The 26664-nt window shown below is 60.3% G+C and overlaps 2 protein-coding genes across 19 annotated transcripts in view; both read left to right on the plus strand.

Moving 5' to 3' along the window:
- PLEC (plectin) overlaps positions 1-26664 on the plus strand; it is a 160680-nt gene that overhangs the window by 53125 nt on the left and 80891 nt on the right. For 2 of the 18 annotated variants that reach the window (XM_090138187.1, XM_090138189.1), the window contains exon 1: positions 3560-3730. The exons of 11 other annotated variants lie outside the window; for them this stretch is intronic. In XM_090138187.1, the coding sequence (XP_089994313.1) occupies positions 3622-3730 (109 nt within the window). In that variant the 5' untranslated portion in view covers positions 3560-3621. Of the gene's footprint in view, positions 1-2327; positions 2358-3559; positions 3731-12657; positions 12976-15821; positions 15950-26664 lie in introns of those variants that run through there. 5 more of the 18 variants (XM_090138194.1, XM_090138196.1, XM_090138188.1 and 2 more) reach the window with 3 other exon arrangements.
- LOC149918795 (uncharacterized) lies at positions 20098-23514 on the plus strand (the record flags this gene model as incomplete). Its single annotated transcript, XM_090137570.1, has 1 exon — positions 20098-23514. A coding segment is annotated over one exon (3408 nt), but the record flags the coding sequence as incomplete, so codon positions are not given.

The raw sequence follows: 26664 nt of genomic DNA on the forward strand, positions 1-26664 counted from the left end.
CGATGTGTGGGGCTGCGATGTGGGGCTGCGATGTGGGGCTGTGATGTGGGGCTGTGATGGGAGGCTGCGATGTTGGGGGCTGTGGGGCTGCGATGTGGGGCTGAGGGCTGCGATGTGTGGGGCAGAGATGTGGGGTGCGATGGGGGGTGGGGATGTGGGGCAGAGGGCTGCGATTTTAGGGACAGGCAGACAGACGGACGTGGATGGGGACAGACAGAGACACGGACAGGGACGGAGGGATGGACGGAGGCAGACGGACAGACAGACAGACGTGGATGCTGGCAGATGGGGACAGGCAGACACGGATGGAGGCGGGGACAGAAGGATGGGGACAGACGGACAGATGGACAGAGAGACAGAGATGGGGGCGGACAGACGGACACGGATGGGGACTGATGGGGACAGACAGACGGAAGGATGGGGAGAGATGGACACAGATGAGGACATACGGACAGACAGAGATTGGGACAGATGGACGCAGATGGGGACAGACGGGCAGACGGCGATAGGGACAGAGAGATGGGGACGGGGTGGGACAGACAGACACGGGCGGACAGACGGACAGATGGGGACGGACGGATGGCGGTGGGGACGGGGACAGAGAGATGGGGACAGATGGATGGACAGGGGTTGGGACAGACAGATGTGGATGGGGACAGGGGACAGACGGACACAGAGGAGGACAGGCGGAGGGAGGGACAGATGGAGGGGGACAGACAGGTGGACACGGATGGGGATGGGGACAGACGGACACCGGCAGACAGACAGGGACAGGCAGACACAGCTGGGGATGGACGGACAGAGGTAGGGACAGAGAAGGACAGACAGACAGGGATGGGGACAGACAGATGGGGAAGGGACAGACAAATGGGGACACACGGGCAGAGTGGGACAGACGGACAGATAGGGACAGACAGACCCAGGCAGGGACAGATGGACACGCGTGAGGACGGAGGGGTGGACGGGGACAGACAGACGGACACGGCTGGGGACAGACGGACACAGGGATGGACGGACGGACGCGGGGACACGCGGGGACGGGGGTGGGGACGGCATCGGGTGACGGACGGGGACAGACGGATGGGGACGGACGAACAAGGACGGACGGACGGACAGCGGCAGCTGCTGGGGGGGGCACAGTGTGTGGGGGGGGAAACGGCCCCCACTGCGTCCCATTGGTGACCCCACCGACCCCGCGTCCCCATCTCTGTCCCCACTGCCACCCCATTGAGTCCCCATGTCCCCCATATCCCCAATGTCCCCATGTCCCCATATCCCCGTGTCCCCATGTCCCCATCTCCTCATCTCTGTCCCCATTGCTGTCCCCATTGCTGTCCCCATGTCCCCATGTCCCCATTGCTGTCCCCATTGATCCCACTGAATCCCATTGACCCCCCATTAACTACCATTGAACCCCTATTGGCTCCCATTGAATCCCCCCCCCACATCGTTCCCATGGATCCCATTGACCCCACTGATCCCATTGACCCCACTGATCCCACTGATCCCATTGATCCCACTGACCCCACTGATCCCATTGAGCCCACTGACCCCACTGATCCCATTGAGCCCACTGATCCCACTGCCTCCCATTGATCCCATTGACTCCCATTGATCCCATTGACCCCACTGATCCCACTGACTCCCACCGATCCCACTGATCCCACTGATCCCATTGACTCCCATCGATCCCACTGATCCCATTGACTCCCACTGATCCCACTGATCCCATTGACCCCACTGACCCCACTGACCCCACTGATCCCATTGTCTGCTTCCCATTGCCCCTCATTGCCTCCCATTGAATCCCCCCTCACTGCCCCCATTTCCCCCCTTCCCCCCCATTTCCCCCCATTTCCTCCCCTTCCCCCCATTTCTCCTCCTTCCCCCCCATTTCTCCCCCATTTCCCCCATTTCCCCCCTTCCTCCTTTCCTCCCCTTCCCCCCATTTCCCCCCATTTCCCCCCTTCCTCCTTTCCTCCCCTTCCCCCCCATTTCCCCCCCATTTCCTCCCCTTCCCTCCCATTCCCCCCCATTTCCCTCCCATTTCCTCTCCTTGCCCCCCATTTCCTCCCCTTCCCCCCATTCCCCCCCATTTCCCCCCATTTCCCCCCTTCCTCCTTTCCTCCCCTTCCCCCCCATTTCCTCCCCTTCCCCCCATTTCCCCCCATTTCCTCCCCATTTCCTCTCCTTGCCCCCCATTTCCTCCCCTTCCCCCCATTTCCCCCCTTCCTCCTTTCCTCCCCCCTCCCCCCCCGTCGCCCCCCGCGATCCCCCCTTCCCCCCCCCCCCCTATTAATAGCGCCGGTTTCACCCGCTGCCGCCCCGCAGCGCAGCGCCCATGAAGGTGGTTCCGGGTACGTGGGCCGAACCGGGCCGAGCCGAACCGGGCCGAGCCGAGCCGGGCCGAGCCGAGCCGAACCGGGCCGGGGGGCTTTACCGGGGTTGGAGCCGGGCCGAACCGGGGGGCTTAACCGGGGGTGAAGCCGAACCGGGCCGAGCGGAGCCGAGTCGGGCCGGGCCGGGAGGGTTAAGCGGGGGTTGGAGGTGAGCCGAACCGAACCGAGCTGAGCCGAACCGAGGGGCTAACGGGGCGGAGCGGAGCCGGGCCGAGCCGAACCGGGGGGGCTTAAATCGGGGGCGGAGCCTGAATTGGGACGAACCGAACCGGGGGGTTAACCAGTTGGGCCGAACCGGGCCGGGGGGGGGGGTTAATCCCGGGGCCGAGTTGGGCCGAACCGGGCCGAACCGGGTGCGGTGGTTATGGCCGGGAATGGAGCCCGAGTTGAGCCGAACCGGGCCGAGCCGAGCCGAGTCGGGGAGATTGATTCCGGAACCGGGCTGAACCGGGCTGGAAGGAGTTAAATTGGAGCGGGAGCGGCGCTGGGGGGCGGAACCGAACCGAACAGGGTGGGTTTGTAGTAAAAGGGCGGAACCGGACCGAACCGAACCGAACGGGGGTCTGCTTGCAGTCTGAAAGGGGGCCGAACCGGGCCGAGCGGTGGCACCGGGCAGAGCCGAACCGAACCGGGAGGGGTTACGGTGGAGGGGGCGGGGCTACGAGGGGAGCGGGGCCGAGTCGAGTTGAGCCGAGCCGAGCCGAGCCGGGCCGAGTCGAGCCGAGCCGGGCCGAGTCGAGCCGAGCCGAGCCGAGCTGAGCTGAGCCGAGCCGAGCCGGGCCGAGTCGAGCCGAGCCGAGCCGAGCCGAGCCGAGCCGGGCCGAGTCGAGCCGAGCCGAGCCGAGCCGAGCCGAGCCGAGCCGGGCCGAGTCGAGCCGAGCCGAGCTGAGCTGAGCCGAGCCGGGCCGAGTCGAGCCGAGCCGAGCTGAGCTGAGCCGAGCCGAGCCGAGCTGAGCTGAGCCGGTCCGAGTCGAGCCGAGCTGAGCTGAGCCGGTCCGAGTCGAGCCGAGCCGGTCCGAGTCGAGCCGAGCCGGGCCGAGTCGGGCCGAGTCGAGCCGAGCTGAGCCGAGCCGGGCCGGGAGGAGTTACAGCGGGGGGGCGGGGACACAGTAGGGCGTGGCCGAGCTGTGCCGAGCCGAGCCGAGCCAGGCCGAGTTGAGCCGGGCCGAGCCGAGCCGAGCCGGGCCGGGCCGAGCCGAGCCGAGCCGAGCCGAGCCGAGGCATGTCCGAGCCCGGGGCGCTGTTCCCGTCCCTCGTGGCCGCGGGTCACGCCGCGTCCCTCGCTCTGGCGTGGCGGTGGCGGAGCCGCTCTCAGGGCGGGGGGGGTGAAGGTGAGTGCGGGGCGGGACCCCCCCTCGGCCCCTCCCCCACCCGGATCCGCGGCTCCGCCCCTCCGCAGCGTGGGGATGGGAGGGGGGGGGAAGTGGGGAGGTCTCCTTGTTTGCCCCCCCCCTCATATCCCAATGCTGTGCCCCCCCATATCCCCCCATATCCCCATGCTGTCCCCCCCCACGTCCCCCCATATCCCCCCATATCCTCCCATATCCCTATGCTGTCCCCCCCTTATATCCCCCCATATCCCCCTTATATCCCCCCATATCCCCCTTATATCCCCCCATATCCCCCTTATATCCCCCCATATCTCCATGCTGCCCCCCCCATATCCCCCCATCCCCCATATCTCCATGTTGTCCCCCCCCCATATCCCCCCATATCCCCATTCTGTCCCCCCCATATCCCCCCATATTCCCCCCTATTCCTCCATATCCCCCCATACCCCCCATATCCCCCCATATCCCCATTCTGTCCCCCCCATATCCCTATGCCGTCCCCCCCATATCCCCCCCTATTCCTCCATATCCCCCCATGTCCCCATGCTGTCCCCCCCCATATCCCCCCATGTCCCCGCACTGCCCCGTCGTCCCCCCCCCCAAAACGGCCCCATAGGCGCCAAATGCCGCAGGTGTCACAGCTGGGGGTGGGGATGGGGGGGCTGCAGGGGGGGTCGAGACGGCTCCGTCCCAACCTCCATCCCAACCCCCACCCCCTCCCAATCCCATCCTAACTCCCATCCCAATCCCATCTCAACCCCCCTCCCAATCCCATCCCAGTCCCAACCCCCACCCCATCCCAACCCCCATCCCAATCCCAATCCCAACCCCATTCCAATCCCATCCCGACCCCCATCCCAATCCCAACTCCCATCCCAATCCCATCTCAACCCCCACCCAATCCCAATCCCAACCCCATCCCAACTCCCATCCTGTCCCAATCCCATCCCAGTCCCAACCCCCACCCCATCCCAATACCATCCCAAATCCAATCCCACCCCATCTCAACCCCGTCCCAACTCCAATCCATCCCAACTCCAACTCCAACCCCATCCCAATCCCAACCCCAACCCCCAATCCCAATCTCAACTCCCATCCCAATCCCAACCCCCACCCCATTCCAACTCCCATCCCATCCCAATCCCAACACCCAATCCCAACCCCCACCCAATCCCAATCCCAACCCCATTCCAACTCCCATCCCATCCCAATCCCAACTCCCACCCCATCTCAACCCCATCCCAATCCCAACCCCCACCCCATCCCATCTCCCATCCCAATCCCATCCCAACACCCAATCCCAATCCCAACCCCCACCCAATCCCATCCCAACTCTGATCCCATCCCAGTCCCAACTCCCACCCCATCTCAACCCCATCCCAATCCCAATCCCATCCCCCATCCCAACCCCATCTTAATCCCATCCTAATCCCATCCCCATCCCAATCCCATCCCGATCCCAACCCCATCCTAATCCCAATCCCAGCCCCACCCCAATCCCGTCCTAATCCCAATCCCAATCCCAATCCCCATCCCCATCCCCATCCCACTCCATTTCCATCCTAATCCCAATCCCATCCCAGTCCCATTCTCATTTCTATTCCAAATCCCAACTCCACCCCTTCTCACCTTTATCCCAATCCCGCCCCATTCGCATCCCAATCTCATTCCCAATCCCATTCCCATTACCGTTCTGAGTCCCATTTCCATCCCAATCCCATTCCTATTCTCAATCCCATCCCCACCCACATCCTACCCCATCCCATCTCCATCCTAATCCCAATCCCATCCCATTCCTATTCCAAATCCCATTTCCATCCCACCCCCATCCTATTTCCATTTTAATCCCAATCCTATCCCAACCTCGTTCCCATTCTTATTCCCAATCCCACCCCATCCCATCTCCATCCCACTCCCAGTCCCATCCCATTCCCATTCCTATTCCAAATCCCACCTCCATCCCACTGCCATCCCGTCTCCATCCTAATCCCAATCCCATCCCATTCCCCCTCTCACTCCCAGTCCTCTTCCCATCCCCATCTCATTTCCATTCCCAATCCCATCCCCATTCCCATCCCACTCCCCATCCCATCCCAATCTCAATCCCATTCCATCCCCATCCCATCCCAATCCCATTCCATCCCCATCCCATCCCAATCCCATTCCTTTTCTCAATCCTAATTCCCAATCTCAATCCCCAATTTCCATCCCCATCCCATTCCCAGACCCAATCTCTTTCCTGTACCCCACCCCATCCCAGTTCTAATCCCAATCCCATCCCAATCCCATTCCCATCCCATTTCCCTCCAGCCCATCCCAATCCCATTTTGAATTCCAATCATTATCCAATCCCATCTCCATCCCCGTCTGCATCTCATCCCATCTCAATCCCAATCCCATCCCTAATCCCAATCCCATTCCCATCACATCTCATCCCCATCCCATCCCAATCCCATCCCATTCCTATTCCTATTCCTATTCCTAATCCCATCCCATCCTAATCCAATCCCATCCCATCCCCATCTCATTCCTATTCCTATTCCCAATTCCATCCCATCCTAAATCTAATCCAATCCCATTCCCATTCCAGTCCCAATCCCAATCCCATCCCATCCTACTCCTAATCAATCCCATTCCCACCCCACTCGCAATCCCATCCCATCCTAATCCTAATCCTAATCCATTCCCATTCCCATCTCAAATCCTAATATAATCCTAATCCCAATCCCATCCTACTTCTAATCCTACTTCTAATCCAATCCCCATCCCAATCCCATTCCATCCTAATCCTAATTCTAGTCCTAATGCAATTCCATTCCAATCCCATCCCATCCTAATCCTAATCCTAGTCGTAATCCAATCCCATTCCCATTCCAAACCCATCCTAATGCATTCTCATTCCCATCCCAAATCCTAATCCACTCCCAATCCCATCCCATGCTAATCCAATCCCATTCCCATCCCAATCCCATTCCATCCTAACCCTAATCTTATTCCTAATACAATTTCTATTCCAATTCCAATCCCATCCCAAATCCTAATCCAATCGCATTCCCATCTCATGCTAATCCCATCCCATTCCCATCCCAATCCCATCCTAATCCTGATCCTAATCCTAATCCAATTCCATTCCAATCCCATCCTAATCCTAATGCATTCCCATCCCAAATCCTAATGTAATCCCAACCCAATCCCATCCCATCCTAATCCTAGTCCTAATCCAATCCCATTGCCATCCCAATCCCATCCCATTCTAATCCTAATCCTAATCCCATTCCCACCCCAATCCCAGCCCCGACATCACCGTGTAGCAGTGGTTCCTTTGGGGGCATTTTGGGGGCATTTTGGGGGCATTTTGGGGCTGTGTGCAGATGGGGCCGTTCTGGTGCCATTTGGTGCCATTTTGGTTCTGCTCTGCCATTTTGGTGCAATTTTGGTGTAATTTTGGAGCTCTTTGGTGGCATTTTGGTTCTGCTCTGACAGTTTGGTTCCCTCCTGGTGTAATTTTGGTGCAATTTTGGTGTTATTTTGGTGCCATTTGGTGCCATTTTGGTTCCGCTTTGACAGTTTGGTGCCATTTTGGTGTAATTTTGGTGCCATTTCTTTGCAATTTTGGTGTTGTTTCGGTGCCATTTTGGTTCTGCTCTGCCATTTTGGCGCCATTTTGGTGTAATTTTGGTGTCGTTTCGGTGCCATTTTGGTTCTGCTCTGACAGTTTGGTGCCATTTTGGTGTAATTTTGGAGCTATTTGGTGGCATTTTGGTTCTGCTCTGACAGTTTCACTGCCATTTTGGTGTAATTTTGGTGCCATTTCTGTGCAATTTTGGTGTCGTTTCAGTGCCGTTTTGGTTCTGCTCTGCCATTTTGGTGCCATTTTGGTGTTATTTTGGTGCCATTTGGTGCCATTTTGGTTCTGCTCTGACAGTTTGGTGCCATTTTGGTGCCATTTGGTGCCAATCTGGTGCTATTTTGGTGTCGTTTCGGTGCCATTTTGGTTCTGCTCTGCCATTTTGGTGCAATTTTGGTGTAATTTTGGAGCTCTTTGGTGGCATTTTGGTTCTGCTCTGACAGTTTGGTTCCCTCCTGGTGTAATTTTGGTGCAATTTTGGTGTTATTTTGGTGCCATTTGGTGCCATTTTGGTTCCGCTTTGACAGTTTGGTGCCATTTTGGTGTAATTTTGGTGCCATTTCTTTGCAATTTTGGTGTTGTTTCGGTGCCATTTTGGTTCTGCTCTGCCATTTTGGCGCCATTTTGGTGTAATTTTGGTGTCGTTTCGGTGCCATTTTGGTTCTGCTCTGACAGTTTGGTGCCATTTTGGTGTAATTTTGGAGCTATTTGGTGGCATTTTGGTTCTGCTCTGACAGTTTCACTGCCATTTTGGTGTAATTTTGGTGCCATTTCTGTGCAATTTTGGTGTCGTTTCAGTGCCGTTTTGGTTCTGCTCTGCCATTTTGGTGCCATTTTGGTGTTATTTTGGTGCCATTTGGTGCCATTTTGGTTCTGCTCTGACAGTTTGGTGCCATTTTGGTGCCATTTGGTGCCAATCTGGTGCTATTTTGGTGTCGTTTCGGTGCCATTTTGGTTCTGCTCTGCCATTTTGGTGCCATTTTGGTTGCATTTTGGTGGCAATTTGGTGCAGCTTGCAGTTGTTTCAGTGCCATTTGCGAGCTGTTGCTTCGGGGCCGTTGCGGTGCCGTTTTGGTGCAGTTCTGGCATCGTTTTGGTGCCCTTTTGGTGCTGCTTTGGCGCCATTGATTTTGTTGTGCTTTTGGTGCCTTTTGGTTCTGTTCTGGCGCAGTTTTGGTGCCATTTTGGTGTTATTTTGCTGCCATTTCAGTGCTGTTCTGGTGCCCTTTTGGTTCTGTTGTGGCCCAGCTTTCAGTGCCATTTTGGTGCCATTTTGGTGCCACAGATTTTGTTGTGGTTTTGGTGCCACGTTGGTGCTTTCCTGGCAGTGTTTCGGTGCCATTTTAGTGCTATTTTGGCACAGCTTTGGTGTCATTTCAGTGCCATTTTGGAGTTACTTGGGAGCCGTTTTGGTGCCGTTCTGGCACAGTTTTGGTGCCATTTTGGTGCCATTCGGTGCCGTTTTGGTTCTTTTCAGTCACTGTTTCAGTGCCACTTTAGTGCAGTTTTGGTGCCATTTTGGTGCCATTTTAGCCCCATTTCGGTCCCATTTCGGTCCCATTCCAGTCCCATTCTGGCCCCATTTCAGTCCCATTTCAACCCACATTTCAGCCCCATTTCGGTCCCATTTCGGTCCCATTTCTGCCCCATTTTGGCCCCATTTTGGTCCCATTTCAGCCCCATTTCAGCCCCATTTCGACCCCATTTCAGCCCCATTTTGGTCCCATTTTGGTCCCATTTCATCCCCATTTCAGCCCCATTTCTGCCCCATTCCGGCCCCATTTCAGCCCCATTTTGACCCCATTTCAGCCCCATTTTGGTCCCATTTCAGCCCCATTTCAGCCTCATTCCGGCCCCAATTCAGTCCCACTCCAGCCCAATTCCGGCCCCATTTTCAGTCCCATTCCAGCCCCATTTTGGTCCCGTTTCTGCCCCATTTCTGCCCCATTTCAGCTCCATTTCAGCCCCATTTTGACCCCATTTCAGCCCCATTTCAGCCCCATTCCGGCCCCATTTCGACCCCATTTCAGCCCCATTTCGGCCCCATTGCAGCCCCATTTCAGCCCCATTTCGACCCCATTTCAGTCCCATTTCAGCCCCATTTTGGTCCCATTCCAGCCCCATTTTGGCCCCATTTCAGCCCCATTTCGGCCCCATTTCAGCCCCATTTCGGTCCCATTTCTGCCCCATTTCGACCCCATTTCAGCCCCATTATCAGCCCCATTTCAGCCCCATTTCGGTCCCATTTCGGCCCCATTTTGGCCCCATTTTGGTCCCATTTCAGCCCCATTTCAGCCCCATTTCGACCCCATTTCAGCCCCATTTCAGCCCCATTTCGACCCCATTTCAGCCCCATTTTGGTCCCATTTTGGTCCCATTTCATCCCCATTTCTGCCCCATTCCGGCCCCATTTCAGCCCCATTTCAGCCCCATTTCGTTCCCATTTCGGCCCCATTTCGACCCCATTTCAGCCCCATTCCGGCCCCAATTCAGTCCCATTCCAGCCCAATTCCGGCCCCATTTTGGTCCCATTCCAGCCCCATTTTGGCCCCATTTCTGCCCCATTTCGGTCCCATTTCAGCCTGGTTTTGGTGCCATTTTGGTCCCATTTTGGCCCCATTTCAGCCCCATTTCGTTCCCATTTCGGTGTGGCGGGCAGTGACTCATTTCCCCCCCTCCCATCCCTGTTTGTTTCCCCGCCGTTGCCACGGCCCCCCCCCCTCCACCCCCCCCTCCATCCCCCCCCAAATCCGCACTCATTCTTTCCACGGCGCCGCGGTTTGTGGGGCGGGGATGGGGGGGGGGGGGGCGATGAGTCACGGCCCGAACGAAGCGCCGCCGGGGGGAAACTCAGCCGTGGGGAATCCGGAGTGGGGGGGGGGGGGGAACGGCCCTCCGCTATGGGGAACCGCGCCAAGGCTCTGATGTGGGGCACCGAGCACGTGCGCGGCTGTGGGGCACGGCTCTGCTATGGGGCACGGCTGTGCTATGGGGCACGGCTCTGTGCTATGGGGCACAGCTGTGCTATGGGGCACAGCTGTGCTATGGGGCACGGCTCTGTGCTATGGGGCACGGCTCTGTGCTATGGGGCATTGAGCCCATGGGGTGTTATGGGGCACGGCTGTGCTATGGGGCACGGCTCTGTGCTATGGGGCACAGCTGTGCTATGGGGCACGGCTCTGCTATGGGGCACGGCTCTGTGCTATGGGGCGTTGAGCCCACGGTGTGTTATGGGACACGGCTGTGCTATGGGGCACGGCTCTGTGCTATGGGGCACGGCTGTGCTATGGGGCATTGAGCCCATGGGGTGTTATGGGGCACGGCTCTGCTATGGGGCACGGCTGTGTGCTATGGGGCACGGCTCTGTGCTATGGGGCACGGCTGTGCTATGGGGCACGGCTCTGTACTATAGGGCACGGCTCTGCTATGGGGCACAGCTCTGTGCTATGGGGCATTGAGCCCATGGTGTGTTATGGGGCACGGCTGTGCTATGGGGCACGGCTCTGTGCTATAGGGCACGGCTGTGCTATGGGGCATTGAGCCCATGTTGTGCTATGGGGCACGGCTCTGCTATGGGGCACAGCTCTGTGCTATGGGGCGTTGAGCCCACGGTGTGTTATGGGACACGGCTCTGCTATGGGGCATTGAGCCCATGTTGTGCTATGGGGCACGGCTCTGCTATGGGGCACAGCTGTGCTATGGGGCATGGCTATGTGCTATGGGGCATTGAGCCCATGGTGTGTTATGGGGCACGGCTGTGCTATGGGGCACGGCTGTGCTATGGGGCACAGCTCTGTGCTATGGGGCATTGAGCCCATGGTGTGCTATGGGGCATGGCTGTTCTATGGGGCACGGCTCTGTTATGGGGGTTGAGCCCATGTTGTGCTATGGGGCACAGCTGTGTGCTATGGGGCATTGAGCCCATGGTGTGTTATGGGGCACGGCTGTGCTATGGGGCACGGCTCTGTGCTATGGGGCACGGCTGTGCTATGGGGCATTGAGCCCATGTTGTGCTATGGGGCACGGCTCTGTGCTGTGGGGCACAGCTGTTATGGGGCACGGCTCTGCTATGGGGCACAGCTGAGCTATGGGGCACAGCTGAGCTATGGGGCACGGCTCTTTTATGGGACGCGGCTGTGCTATGGGGCACAGCTGAGCTATGGGGCACGGCTCTGCTATGGGGCACTGTGCCCATGGTTTGCTATGGGCACAGCTCTGTGCTATGGAGCACTGAGCCCATGTTGTGCTATGGGGCACAGCTCTGCTATGGGGCACGGCTGTGCTATGGGGCAGAGCACTGTGCTGTGGGGCACAGCTGTGCTGTGGGGTGCAGCTCTGCAGTGATGCAGTGAGGCTGCCCCATGGCGTCCCTGCCCCACATCGACGCTGCCTTCCCCACAGATGCCAGCAGCCCCACAGGGCCCCACCCCTTATCTCTGCTGAGCAGATGGGGGTGTGGGGCAGCGCTGTGGGGCAGCGCTGTGGGGCTGTGCTATGGGGCTGTGCTGTGGGGCTGGGCTGTGGGGCTGTGCTGTGGGGCAGCGCTATGGGGCTGTGCTGTGGGGCTGTGCTGTGGGGCTGGGCTGTGGGGCTGTGCTGTGGGGCAGCGCTATGGGGCAGCGCTGTGGGGCTGTGCTATGGGGCTGTGCTATGGGGCAGCGCCGTGAAGCAGCGCTGTGGGGCAGAGCTGTGGGGCAGTATTTTGGGGCAGTGTTATGGGGCAGCAGTGGGGCAGGGGACTGCGGTGGGGATGTGTGGGGCTGAGCGTCATCTATGGGGCAGAGCTGTAGGGTAGAGCTATGGGGCAGAACTGTAGGGCAGAGCTGTGGGACACAGCTGTGGAGCTGAACTGTGGGGCAAAGCTATGGGGCAGAGCTGTAGGGCAGAGCTGTGGGGCAGAGCTGTAGGGCAGAGCTGTGGGACAGAGCTGTGGGGCAGAGCTGTGGGGCAGAGCTCTAGGGCAGAGCTATGGGGCAGCACTGTTGGTTGTGGGGTGGCCGCTATGGGGCAGAGCCATTGAATACAGTGGCTGTGGGGCAGCCGCTATGGGGCAGCACTGTTGGTTGTGGGGCAGTGCCGTTGGTTGTGGGGCAGCCGCTATGGGGCAGCAGTGTGGGTTATGGGGCAGCGCCGTTGGTTGTGGGGCAGCCGCTATGGGGCAGCAGTGTGGGTTATGGGGCAGCGCCGTTGGTTGTGGGGCAGCCGCTATGGGGCAGCAGTGTGGGTTATGGGGCAGCGCCGTTGGTTGTGGGGCGGCCGCCGTGGGTCGGGCCCTAAGGGCGGTGGGCGTGGCTTAAGGTGGCGATGGGCGTGGCCAGGTGGAGGTGGGCGTGGCCTAACGAGGCCGGCGAGCGTTTCCTATTGGCCGTGGGCGTGGTCTAACGGGCTGTGGGCGTGTCCTGGGAGCGGTGGGCGTGGCCTATATGGGCGGAAACCGGCGGCGAGCGTTTCCCGCGGCGGTGGGCGTGGCCTAATGGGCGGTGGGCGTGGCCTGGGGTGGGAGTGGGCGTGGCCCGGGGGGAGGCGGAGCGGCGCGGGCGGTGCGGGAGCGGCGCGGTGCGGATGGAGCTCCTGGAGCGGCGGCGGAGGGATCTGAGCGGGCGGCTCTGCTGTGCGGGTGGGTGCGGGGATGCGGGGCGAGGAGGGGCGGCGCTGGGGGCGGTGCGGGGCCGCGCGGGGTCGGGGAACGGGGAGCTGGGGGGAGCAACGGGGGGTGGAGGCGGAGCCGGGACGCGTTTGGGCCCCGCCCACTTCGTCGAGGCCACGCCCCCTCGGGAGCGGCGCCGCGGTTGAAGCCACGCCCACCTCCGTGTGGCCACGCCCCCACCTGTGGCCGCTCGGCGCCCGCTCGCTCGTTAAGGCCACGCCCGCTTCTCCGCGGCCACGCCCCCATTGAGGCCACGCCCACTTTGGTGCCTTGAGGCTCTTGAGGCCACGCCCACCTCGCCGAGGCCACGCCCCCTAGTGTGGGGTGGGCGGTAATGGGGGGCAGAGCGCTGCCGTGTGGGGCAGAGCACGGCGATGTGGGGCAGAGGGTTGCGATATGGGGCACAGGGTCACTATGTGGGGCAGAGGGCTGTGATGTGGGGCAGGGAGGCCATGATGTGGGGCAGAGCGCTGCCATGTGGGGCAGAGGGCCACGATGTGGGGCAGAGAACGGGGATGTGGGGCAGAGGCCTGCGATGTGGGGCAGGGAGGCCACGATGTGGGGCAGAGGCCACGTGGGGCGGTCAGCAGCAATGTTCTTTGGTTGAGTTGTGGGGCTGAGCCCCATAGCGTGACGGCTGTGGGTCAGGATGTGGGGCTGAGCCGTCTGGGCTGTGAGCCCGGGTTGGGTTATGGGGCAAAGTCCGTGTGGGGCGGGGCACAGCAGGCAGGATGTGGGGCACGGCCCTGTGAGCCGCCATGGGTCTCTGCTGTGCTATGGGGCTGAGCCCCACATAGGGGCAGTTATGGGGCTGAGCCCCACATAGGGGCAGTTGGGGGGCAGAGTCCCACATAGGTTTGTTATGGGGCTGAGCCCCACATAGGAGCAGTTATGGGGCTGAGCCCCACGTAGGGGCAGTTATGGGGCTGAGCCCCACATAGGGGCAGTTATGGGGCAGCCTTCATATAAAGGTGGTTATGGGGCAGACCCATAGCACGATGGAATCTCGAGGTTATGGGGCAGAGCCCCGCGTTGTGGAGGTTATGGGGCAGAGCCCGTAGCACAGCGTGCAGCCATGCTGAAGTTATGGGGCAGAGCCCCACACTGCGGAGGTTATGGGGCAGAGCGCACCGCCCTCTTAGGCCACGCCCACCTCCCGGAGGCCACGCCCCCTGTGGAGCCGCGTCGCCGTTAAGGCCACGCCCACATCTCGAGACCACGCCCCTCGGGGAAAGAAAGTGCCAAGACTGAGGCCACGCCCACTCGTTTTGAGACCACGCCCACACCTTTAGGCCACGCCCACTCTTTTTAGGCCACGCCCCCCGTGCCGCGGAAGCGCCGCCGTGCCACGCGGTGGGGGGAGGGGAGGCAGCTGGGGGTCCTTTGGGGTCGCGTTGTTGGGGGGGGGGAGGGGGGTTGGGTCGCTATGGGCGGAGGGCTGGGGGGGGTCGGTCGCTATGGGGCGGGGGGGGTCGGAGCCCCTCGTAGCTCCCATAGGGCCGTGGCCCCCCTCCACTTATAGGGCGGTGCCCCCCCGGTGGCGCTGCGGGTGCTGAGCCCCATAAGTGTGGGTCCTGTGGGTGCTGGGCCCCATAAGTGTGGGTCCTGTGGGTGATGAGCCCCGTAAGTGTGGGTTCTGTGGGTGCTGTGCCCTATAAGTGTGGGTCCTGCGGGTGCTGTGCCACATAAGTGTGAGTCCTGTGGGTGCTGTGCCCCATAAGTGTGAGTTCTGTGGGTGCTGTGCCCCATAAGTGTGGGTCCTGTGGGTGCTGTGCCACATAAGTGTGAGTCCTGTGGGTGCTGTGCCACATAAGTGTGAGTCCTGTGGGTGATGAGCACCGTAAGTGTGGGTCCTGTGGGTGCTGGGCCCCATAAGTGTGGGTCCTGTGGGTGCTGTGCCCCATAAGTGTGAGTCCTGTGGGTGCTGGGTGCCATAAGTGTGGGTTCTGCGGGTGCTGTGCCTCATAAGGGTGGATCTTATGGGTGCTGGGTGCCATAAGTGTGGGTCCTGGGCGTGCTGAGTCCCCAGGTGTGGGTGCTGTGGGTGCTGTGCCCCGTAAGTGTGGATCCTATGGGTGCTGAGCCCCCTAAGTTGGACCCTATGGGTCCTGAGCCCCATAAGTGTAGGTCCTATGGGTGCTGAGCCGCATAATTGTGAGTCTTATGGGTGCTGAGCCCCCTAAGCGTGGGTTCTATGGGTGCCGTGCCCCATAAGTGTGGGGCCGGGTGTGTCCCCCCCCCCCCATAACCGCCGCTATGGGGCGGAGCTGTGGGGCGGCCCCGAAGGGGTTAAGGGGAATTCCTGTGGGTGGGGGGGGCTCCGCCCCGCGCACCTCGGCCGGGAGGAGCCGCTCCGCCTCGGCCCCACACCGCACCAGCGCCCCATAGCAGCGCCCCATAGCAGCCCCATAGCGGCCCCATAGCGGCGCCCCATAGCGGCGCAGCTCCCCATAGCAGCCCTATAGCAGCACCGTAGCGGCGCAGCTCCCCATAGCAGCCCCATAGCAGCCCCATAGCAGCCCCATAGCGGCGCCCCATAGCGGCGCAGAGCCCCGTAGCAGCACCATAGCAACCCCATAGCGGCACCCCACAGCGGCACCCCATAGCAGCCCCATAGCAGCGCCCCATAGCAGCCCTATAGCAGCCCCATAGCGGCGCCCCATAGTAGCCCCATAGCAGCCCCATAGCAGCACCCCCTAGCAGCCCCATAGCAGCGCCCCATAGCAGCCCTATAGCAGCCCCATAGCGGCGCCCCATAGTAGCCCCATAGCAGCCCCATAGCAGCACCCCATAGCAACCCCATAGCAGCCCTATAGCAGCCCCATAGCGGCGCCCCATAGCAGCTCGATGTCCCGCGAGGGGGGGGCAGCCCTCGCTATGGGGCTGAGCGGATCCGAGGAGAACGTGTGGGGCGCGGTGCTGAGAGCCGCCGAGGGACGGAAAGGTGCGGGGGGGGATGGGGGGTGGGGGGGGTGATATGTGGGGTGGGGGGCGGCAATGGGGGCAGGATGTGTGGGGTAGGATGGGCAATGTGTGGGGTGGAGGGTGGGGGGGGTGATGTGTGGGGTGGGGGGCGGCAATGGGGGCAGGATGTGTGGGGTAGGATGGGGCAATGTGTGGGGTGAGAGGGGGTGGGGGGGTGATGTGTGGGGCGGTGGGGGGTGGGGGGGTAATGTGTGGGGTGGGGGCAGCAATGGGGGCAGGATGTGTGGGGTAGGATGGGCAATGTGTGGGGTGGGGGGGGGTGATGGGTGGGGGGAGCAATGGGGGCAGGATGTGTGGGGTGGGAGGGGGTGGGGGGGTAATGTGTGGGGCGGTGGGGGGGGAATGTGTGGGGTGTGGGGGGGTGATGTGGGGTGGGGGAAGCAATGGGGAGGATGTGTGGGGTTGTGTGATGTGTGGGGCGGGGGGTCAGTGGGGGGCTGTGTGGGGTGGGGGGGTGATATGGGGGGCAGTGTGGGGTAATGTGTGGGGTGGGGGGGGTAACGTGTGGGGCGGTGTTTGGGGTGGGGGGGTGATGTGTGGGGCTGTGATGTGTAGGGTGATGTGTGGGGGGGGTGGAGTGTGGGGCAGAGGGCTGCGATGTGGGGCAGAGCGCCGTAATGTGGGGCAGGGAGGCCACGATGTGGGGCAGAGCGCTGCCATGTGGGGCGGAGGCCTGCGATGTGGGGCAGGGAGGCCACGATGTGGGGCAGAGGCCACGTGGGGCGGTCAGCGGCGCTGTTCTTTGGTTCAGTTGTGGGGCTGAGCCCCATAGCGTGACGGCTGTGGGTCGGGATGTGGGGCTGAGCCCCATAGTGTGACGGCTGTGGGTCGGGATGTGGGGCTGAGCCCCATAGATTGGCGGCTGTGGGGTGGGATGTGGGGTGTTGTCCCTGGGTTGGGTTATGGGGCAGAGTCCGTGTGGGGCGGTGCACGGATGTGGGGCACGGCCCTGCTGTGTGGCCGTGGGTCTCCGTTATGCTATGGGGCCGAGCCCCACATAGGGGCCGTTATGGGGCTGAGCCCCACATAGGGGCAGTTATGGGGCAGAGCCCCACATTGCTGAGGTTATGGGGCGGACCCATAGTGCGGTAGGTTCCAATGGTGAAGTTATGGGGCAGAGCCCCACATTGTGGAGGTTATGGGGCAGCCCATAGCGTGGTGGGGTCCTGTGGTGCAGCTATGGGGCAGAGCCCCACATTGCTGAGGTTATGGGGCAGACCCATAGCGTGGTAGGTTCCAATGGTGCAGTTATGGGGCAGAGCCCCACATTGCAGATGTTATGGGGCGGACCCATAGGACGGTGGGTCCTCATGGTGCAGTTATGGGGCAGACCCATAGCATGGTGGGTTCCAATGGTGAAGTTATGGGGCAGAGCCCCACATTGTGGAGGTTATGGGGCAGACCTGTAGCATGGTGGGCTCCCATAGTGAAGTTATGGGGCAGACCCATAGCATGGAATTGGGCTTCTATGGTGAAGTTATGGGGCAGAGCCCCACATTGCAGAGGTTATGGGGCAGACCCATAGCATGGGGGGGTCTTGTGGTGCAGTTATGGGGCAGAGCCCCACATAAGGATGGTTGTGGGGCAGAGCCCGTAGGGGGGTGGGATCTCGTGGATAAGTTATGGGGCAGCTATGGGGCAGAGCGCCCCACAGAGCGGCATCCCCAGGTGATTCTATGGGGCAGAGCCAGTGCTGTGGCGCAGAGCCAATTCTATGGGGCAGACCCAGCGCTATGGGGCAGACCCAATTCTATGGGGCGGACCCAATGCTGTAGGACAGATGCAGCGCTTATGGGTCGCACCCAGTGCTATGGGACAGAGCCACTGCTATGGGGCAGGCAGCACTATAGGGCAGTGCTATGGGGCAGAGCCAGTGCTATGGGGCACATGGCACTACAGGGCAGTGCTATGGGGCAGAGCCAGTGCTATGGGGCAGGCAGCACTATAGGGCAGCTGCAGTACTATGGGGCAGACCCCCTGCTATGGGGCAGATTCCCCCATAGGGCGCGGTCCCTGGGTTGCACTGTGTGGCAGAGCTATGGGGCAGCGCTATGGGGCAGCGCTATGGGGCAGTGCTATGGGGCAGCTCTGTGGGGCAGTGCTATGGGGCAGAGCTGTGGGGCAGCGCTATGGGGCAGTGCTATGGGGCAGCTCTGTGGGGCAGCGCTATGGGGCAGAGCTATGGGGCAGCGCTGTAGGACAGCGCTATGGGGTGGCTCTGTGGGGCAGCTCTATGGGGGGCAGGGCTGTGGGGCAGCTCTATGGGGCAGAGCCGTCCCATGCAGCCAAGCTCCGCCCCATTGGGTGCCGGCGCTGCCCCACGGCGCCGCAATTCCTTCCGCCCACGGCTGCACCGCGCCCACATGGCACGCAGGGCCGTGCGGTGCCAGGCGGCACCACGCAGCTCCATGCAGCTCCGTGCGGTGCCGTGCAGTGCCATGCAGAACCAGGCAGCGCCATGCAGCACCATGCAGAACCATGCAGCACCACGTGGTGCCATGCAGCGCCATGCAGCGCCATGCAGAACCAGGCAGCGCCATGAAGCAGCATGCAGCACCACATAGCACCATGCAGCTCCACGCAGCACCGTGTGGTGCCATGCAGCACCATGCGGTGCCATGCAGCACCATGCAGCTCCACGCAGCACCATGCAGCACCGTGTGGTGCCGTGCAGCGCCATGCAGAACCAGGCAGAACCAGGCAGTGCCATGAAGCAGCATGCAGCACCACATAGCACCATGCAGCACCATGCGGTGCCATGCAGCACCATGCAGCTCCATGCAGCACCATGCAGCACCGTGAGGTGCCGTGCAGCACCATGCAGCACCACGCAGAACCACATAGCACCATGCAGCTCCATGCAGCTTCGTGTGGTGCCATGCAGCACCATGCAGAACCAGGCAGCGCCATGCAGCACCATGCAGAACCATGCAGAACCACGCAGCACCATGTGGTGCCATGCAGCACCACATAGCACCATGCAGAACCATGCAGCACCACGTGGTGCCATGCAGCACCACGCAGCACCACGCAGCACCATGCAGCACCATGTGGTGTCATGCAGCACCATGCAGAACCATGCTGAACCACGCAGCGCCATGTGGCACCATGCAGCATCACGTGGTGCCATGCAGAACCATGCAGCACCATGGTGTGTCATGCAGCACTATGCAGAACCATGCAGCACCATGCAGCGCCATGCAGCACCATGCAGCACCACGCAGCACCATGCAGCACCATGCAGCACCATGTGATGCCATGCAGCACCACGCAGCACCACGCAGCGCCATGCAGCACCACGCAGCACTGTGTGGTGCCATGCAGCACCGTGCAGAACCATGCAGCACCACACAACGCCATGCAGCACCATGTGGTGCCATGCAGCACCACGCAGCACTGCGCAGCACCATGCAGAGCCATAGAACACCATGCAGAGCCATGCAGCAGCACCACACAGCACCACGTGGTGCCAGTGCAGTGCAGTGCAGTGCTGCATGCCACGCAGCACCGTGCAGTGCCATGCAGTGCTGTGTGCTATGCAGTGCTGTGCTGTGTGCCATGCAGCGCCGTGCAGTGTAGTGCCGTGCAGCGCCATGCAGTGCTGCGTGCCATGCAGCATTGTGCTGTGCTGTGCAGTGCCATGCAGTGCGGTGCACCAAGCAGCGCTGTGTTGTGCTGTGCTGCACGCCATGCAGCGCCATGCAGCGCCACGCAGTGCTGTGTGCCATGCAGCACCATGCTATGCAGTGCCGTGCGGTGCAGTGCGCCATGCGATGCCGTGCAGTGCAGCGTGCCATGCACTGCTGTCCTGTGCCACGCAGCACCGTGCTGTGCAGCGCCGTGCAATGAATGCGTCCCCGTGCATTACAGCTCCTTTCAGTGCAACCCCGTGCAGTGCAACCCCGTGCAACACGTCCCCGTGCAACGCAGCCTCGTGCAGTGCGTCCCCGTGCAGTGCGTCTGCGTGCAGTACAGCCCCGTGCAGTGCAGTCCCATGCAGTGCAGCCCCGTGCCGTGCAGCCCCGTGCATTCCGTGGTGTCTTTGTGCATTGTGTCCTCGTGCACGGCACCCCCGTGCATTGCACCCCAGTGCAAAAGTGATCCCTGTGCAATGCGGCCCCTCGTGATGCGTCCCTGTGCATTGTGATACCGTGCAATGCATCCACGTGCAGTGCGTCCCTTTGCAATGCATCCCTGTGCAATGCATCCTTGTGCAATGTGTCCCTGTGCAATGCATCCTTGTGCAATACAGCTCTGTGCAATGCATTTCTGTGCATTGTGATCCCGGTGCAATGCATCCTCGTGCAATGCATCCCTGTGCAATGCGTCCCCGTGCATTGTGATCCTGTGCAATGCACCCCCCTGCAATGCATCCCCGTGCATTGTGATCCCTGTGTGATTCATCCCTGTGCAGCGCAGCCTCGTGTGATGCTCCTCTGCATTGTGATCCCATGCAACGCGTCCCCATGCAATGCGTCCCTGTGCATTGTGATCCCGTGCAGTGCACCTCCGTGCAATGCATCCCTGCACGTTGTGATCTCATGCAGTGCACCTCCGTGCAACGCATCTCTGTGCATTGTGACCACGTGCAATGCATCCTTGTGCAACACATCCCTGTGCATTGTGATCCTGTGCAATGCATCTCTGTGCAATGCATCCCTGTGCATTGTGATCTTGTGCAATGCATCCCTGTGCAATGCATCCCCGTGCAATGCATCTCTGCAGTGCATTCCTGTGCAATGCATCCCCGTGCACTGTGATCCCATGCAGTGCATCCCTGTGCAATGCATCCCTGTGCAATGCATCCCTGTGCAATGCATCCCTGCACGTTGTGATCTCGTGCAATGCACCTCCGTGCAACGCATCTCTGTGCATTGTGTCCACGTGCAACGCATCCTTGTGCAACACATCCCTGTGCAATGCATCCCCGTGCATTGTGATCCTGTGCAGTGCATCCCTGTGCATTGTGATCCTGTGCAATGCATCTCTGTGCAATGCATCCCTGCACGTTGTGATCTTGTGCAGTGCATCCCTGTGCAATGCATCCCCGTGCAATGCATCTCTGCAGTGCATTCCTGTGCAATGCATCCCTGTGCAATGCATTTCTGCAGTGCATCCATGTGCAGTGCATCCCCGTGCAATGCATCCCTGTGCAATGCATCTCTGCAATGCATCCCTGTGCAATGCATCCCCGTGCAGTGCATCCCTGTGCAATGCATCCCTGTGCAACACATCCCTGTGCAATGCATCCCCGTGCAGTGCATCCCTGTGCAATGCATCCCTGTGCAACACATCCCTGTGCAATGCATCTCTGCAATGCATTCCTGTGCAATGCATCCCCGTGCAGTGCATCCCTGTGCAATGCATCTCTGCAATGCATTCCTGTGCAATGCATCCCCGTGCAGTGCATCCCTGTGCAATGCATCTCTGCAGTGCATTCCTGTGCAATGCATCCCCGTGCAATGCATCCCCGTGCAATGCATTTCTGCAGTGCATCCATGTGCAATGCATCCCTGTGCAACACATCCCTGTGCAATGCATCTCTGCAATGCATCCCTGTGCAATGCATCCCTGTGCATTGTGATCACGTGCAGTGCACCTCCGTGCAACGCATCTCTGTGCATTGTGACCACGTGCAATGCATCCTTGTGCAACACATCCTTGTGCAATGCATCCCTGTGCATTGTGATCCCATGCAGTGCACCTCCGTGCAATGCATTCCTGCACATTGTGATCTCGTGCAATGCATCCCTGTGCAATGCATCACCGTGCAATGCATCCCTGTGCAATGCATCCCTGTGCAATGCATCCCTGCACCTTGTGATCCCATGCAGTGCATCCCCGTGCGATGCGCCGCCGTGCAGCACGGCGCTGTGCATTTCATGGTGCCCTGGTGTTGTGTCCTCCTGCGTGGCATCCCGATGCATCACGCATCCCCGTGCACTGCTGCGTCCCTGCACGTCTCACCCCTGTGCACCACGTCCGTCTTCGTGGTGCCCCGTGTGTCACATCCCCGTGCACTGCACCCCTGTGCACCTCATCCCCATTCGTTGCATTGCCTGCAGGTTGCATCCCATGGACTGCATCCCCGTGCACCTCATCCTCGTGCATTGCATTCCCTGCAGGTTGCACCCCCATGCATTGCATCACATCTCTGTGCATTGCATTCCTTTGCATCTCATCCCCATTCATTGCATTCCCTGCAGGTTGCATCCCATGCATTGCATTCCTGTGCATCTCATCCCTGTGCATTGCATTCCCTGCAAACTGCATCCCTGTGCATCTCATCCTCGTGCATTGCATTCCCTGCAAATTGCATCCCCATGCATTGCATCCCCGTGCATTGCATCCCTGTGCATCTCGTCGCCATGCATTGCACCCCTGTGCATCTCATCTCTGTGCATCTCATCCCCATGCATTGCATTCCCTGCAGGTTGCATCCCATGCATCGCATTGGTGTGCATCACATCCCCGTGCGTTGCATTCCCTGCAGATTGCATCCCTGTGCATTGCACCCCTGTGCATCACATCTCTGTGTATCTCATCCCCATTCATTGCATTCCCTGCAGGTTGCACCCAATGCATTGCATTCCTGTGCATCACACGTCCATGCATCACACCCCTGTGCATTACACCCCCCATTCATTGCATTCCCCGCAGGTTGCACCCCATGCATTGCCGCCCTGTGCACAGCACCTCCATGCATCGCACCCCCGTGCAGCACACCCCCGTGCAGCATACCCCCGTGCATTGCATGCACAGCTGTGTGTCTGTGTTGGTGATTGGGATGAGCGTGCTGCAATCCCTGTGGCTGTGCTGCAGCCTGTGCAACGTGCTGCAACCCATTCAACGTGCTGCGATCCATGCAACACGTGCAACTCGTGCAAACGTGCTGTGAGGTGTGCAACGTGCTGCAACCTATGCAACGCGCTGCAACCCATGCAACGTGCTGCAATCCATGCAAGGTGCTGTGACCCATGCAGCGTGCTGCAACCTATGCAGCACACTGTGATCTGGTCCGTGCATTGTGCCGCAGCCCGTGCTGCAGCCCGTGGTGCTGCATGCTGTGATCCATGCTGCACGCTCGGATTTGTGCTGCAATGCATGCAGCCGTGCTGTGATCCGTGCAACGTGCTGCACCCTGCGGGGTGTGCTCTGATCTGTGCTGCAATGCATGCAGCAGTTCTGAGATCCACGCAGCCTGCTGTGGTCTTGAGTTCCGGAGCATGCTGCAAGCCATGCAGCTGTGCTGCAGCCCATTTGTTGTGCTGCAACCCATGCAACCATTCTGTGATCAGACCCATGCAACCACGCTGCAACCCATTCGTTGTGCTGCAACCCATGCAACCGTTCTGTGACCAAACCCATGCAGCCGTGCTGCAGTTGATTCATTGTGCTGCAACCCACGCGGCTGCTCTGGTTTGTGCTGCAGTTTATGCAGCCGTGCTCCGATCTGATCCATGCAGTGTGCTGCAACCCATGCAGCAGTGCTGCAACCCATGCAGCGTGTTGTGATCCCACCCTTGCAACCTGTGCTGCAGTCTGTGTTGCAGTCCATGCAGCCGTGCTGCAATCTGTGCCGCAGTGCATGCAGTCATGCGCACGCTGCAATTCATGCAGCCGTGCTGCAGTCTGTGCTGCAGTGCATCCAGCTGTGCTGTACCACATTCCATGCAGCCGTGCTGCAATCTGTGCTGCAGTCCTTGCAGCTGTGCTGTGTTGCAGTGCATGCAGCCGTGCTGCAACCTGTGCCACAGTCCATGCAGCTGTGCTGGACTGCAATTCATGCAGTCATGCTGCAATCTCTGCTGCAGTCCACGCTCCTGTGCTGCAGTGCATGCAGCCGTGCTGTGCTGCAATTCCTGCAGCCGTGCTGCAACCTGTGCTGCAGTGCATGCAGCCGTGCTGTGCCGCAATTCCTTCAGCTGTGCTGCAACCTGTGCTGCAGTCCATGCAGCTGTGCTGTGCTGCAGTGCATGCAGCCGCGCTGCAGTCTGTGCTGCAGCCCATGCATCGTGCTGCACGCTGCAGTGCGCTGCGACTGCACAGGGCCGGGATGTGTGGGGCGGGCACTTATGGGGTCTCTGCTATGGGGCGGGCACTTAGGGGGCTCTGTTATGGGGTGGGCATTTATGGGGCTGTGCTATGGGGCACTTATGGGGCTGTGCTATGGGGTGGGCACTTATGGGGCTGTGTTTGATGGGCACTTATGGGGCTGTGCTATAGAAACACTTATGGGGCTCTGCTATGGGGTGGGCACTTATGGGGCTGTGCTGTGAGGTGGGCACTTATGGGGCTGCGTTATGGGGTGGGCACTTATGGGGCTTTGTTATGGGGTGGGCACTTATGGGGCTGTGCTATGGAAGCACTTATGGGGCTGCGTTATGGGGTGGGCACTTATGGGGCTGTGCTATGGGGCAGGCACTTATGGGGCTGTGTTATGGGGTGGGCATTTATAGGGCTGCATTATGGGTCAGGCACTTATGGGGCTGTGCTATGGAAACACTTATGGGGCTTTGTTATGGGGCATTTATGGGGCTGTGCTATGGGGTGGGCACTTATGGGGCTGTGTTTGATGGGCACTTATGGGGCTGTGCTATAGAAACACTTATGGGGCTGTGCTGTGGGGTGGGCACTTATGGGGCTTTGTTATGGGGTGGGCACTTATGGGGCTGTGCTATGGGGTGGGCATTTATAGGGCTGCATTATGGGTCAGGCATTTATGGAGCTGTGCTATGGAAACACTTATGGGGCTGTCTTATGGGGTGGGCACTTATGGGGCTGTGTTTGATGGGCACTTATAGGGCTGTGCTGTGGGGCACTTATGGGGCTGTGTTATGGGGTGGGCACTTATGGGGCCGTGTGGGGTGAGAGTTGTAACGGAGCTGTGTGGTGTTGGGGTCAGTGGGGCGGTGTAGGGCGAGTGCCCATGGCTGGGATGTGTGGGGCAGCACTTATGGGGCAGCACTTATGGGGCAGCACTTATGGGGCAGCAGTACTTGTCATGGGGCAGCACTTGTGGGGCAGGAGTACTTATGGGGCAGCAGGACTTATGGGGTAGTTTTAAGGTATTTATGTGGTAGTACTTGTGGGGCAGTAGTTATGGGGCGGTACTTATGGGGCAGCAGCACTTATGGGGCAGCACTTATGGGGCAGTATTTAAGGTATTTATGGGGTGGTATTGAAGGTATTTATGGGGCAGTACTTATGGGGCAGCAGCAGTTATGGGGCAGCACTTATGGGGTGGCATGAAGGTACTTATGGGGCAGCAGTAGTTATGGGGCAGCACTTATGGGGCAGCACTTATGGGGCAGCAGTAGTTATCGGGTAGCACTTATGGGGCGGTATTGAAGGTACTTATGGGGCAGCAGCAGTTATGGGGCAGCACTTATGGGGCGGTATTGAAGGTACTTATGGGGCAGCAGCAGTTATGGGGCAGCACTTATGGGGCGGTATTGAAGGTACTTATGGGGCAGCAGCAGTTATGGGGCAGCACTTATGGGGTGGTATTGAAGGTACTTATGGGGCAGCAGTAGTTATGGGGCAGCACTTACGGGGCGGCATTGAAGGTACTTATGGGGCAGCAGCAGTTATGGGGCAGCACTTATGGGGCAGCAGCAGTTATGGGGCAGCACTTATGGGGCAGCATTGAAGGTATTTATGGGGCAGCAGCAGTTATGGGGCAGTAGTTATGGGGCGGTAGTTATGAGGCAGTAGTTATGGGGCAGCACTTATGGGGCAGCAGCCCTTATGGGGCAGCAGTAGTTATGGGGCAGTAGTTATGGGGCAGCACTTATGGGGCAGCACTTATGGGGCAGCGGTGCCCGCAGTGCCGCTCCCCGTCGCCGCAGCGGAAGGGCGGTGGCTCAGCGGGGGGGGGGGGAAGGAATGGGAAACTGTGCCCGCGGGGTGTGGGGCGGGGTGTGGGGCGGGGGGGTGGGGATATGGGGTAGGGTGGGGATGTGGGGCGGGGGGGTGGGGCGTGGATGTGGGTTAACGCTATGGGGCGGGGATGTGGGGTGGGGATATGGGGCAGGGATGTGGGGTAGCGCTATGGGGTGGGGATTTGGGGCGTGGATGTGGGTAAACGCTATGGGGCGAGGATGTGGGGCGGGGAGGTGGGGTAGCGCTATGGGGTGGGGATGTGGGGCGGAGCTATGGGGCAATGATGTGGGGCAACGCTATGGGGCGGCGCTGTGGGGCGGTGATGTGGGGCTGCATTATGGGGCAGAGCTCCCCATTGCGTGGCTTGTGGGGCGGCGCTATGGGGCAGCGCTACGGGGCGGCTCTGTGGGGTTGTGCCATAGGGCGGCTCTATGGGGCAGCGCTATGGGGCAGTGGTATGGGGCGGTTCTATGGGGCGGTGCCATGGGGCAGCGCTGTGGGGCGGCTCTATGGGGCGGCTCTATGGGGCAGCTCTATGGGGTAGCGCTATGCGGCGGCTCCATGGGGCGGCTCTATGGGGCAGCTCCATGGGGCAGTTCAATGGGGCAACCCTATGGGGCGGCTCTATGGGACTGTGCCATGGGGCGGCGCTATGGGGCGGCGCTATGGGGCTGTGCTGTGGGGCGGCTCTATGGGGCGGCGCTATGGGGCGGTGCTGTGGGGCGGCGCTATGGGGCGGCGCTATGGGGCGGCGCTATGGGGCGGCGCTATGGGGCGCTCCCCGCCGCG

Source organism: Phasianus colchicus, chromosome 3 (genome assembly GCF_987193195.1).
Source record: "Phasianus colchicus chromosome 3, bPhaCol1.hap1.1, whole genome shotgun sequence".
In the NCBI taxonomy this organism is placed as follows: Eukaryota; Metazoa; Chordata; class Aves; order Galliformes; family Phasianidae; genus Phasianus; species Phasianus colchicus.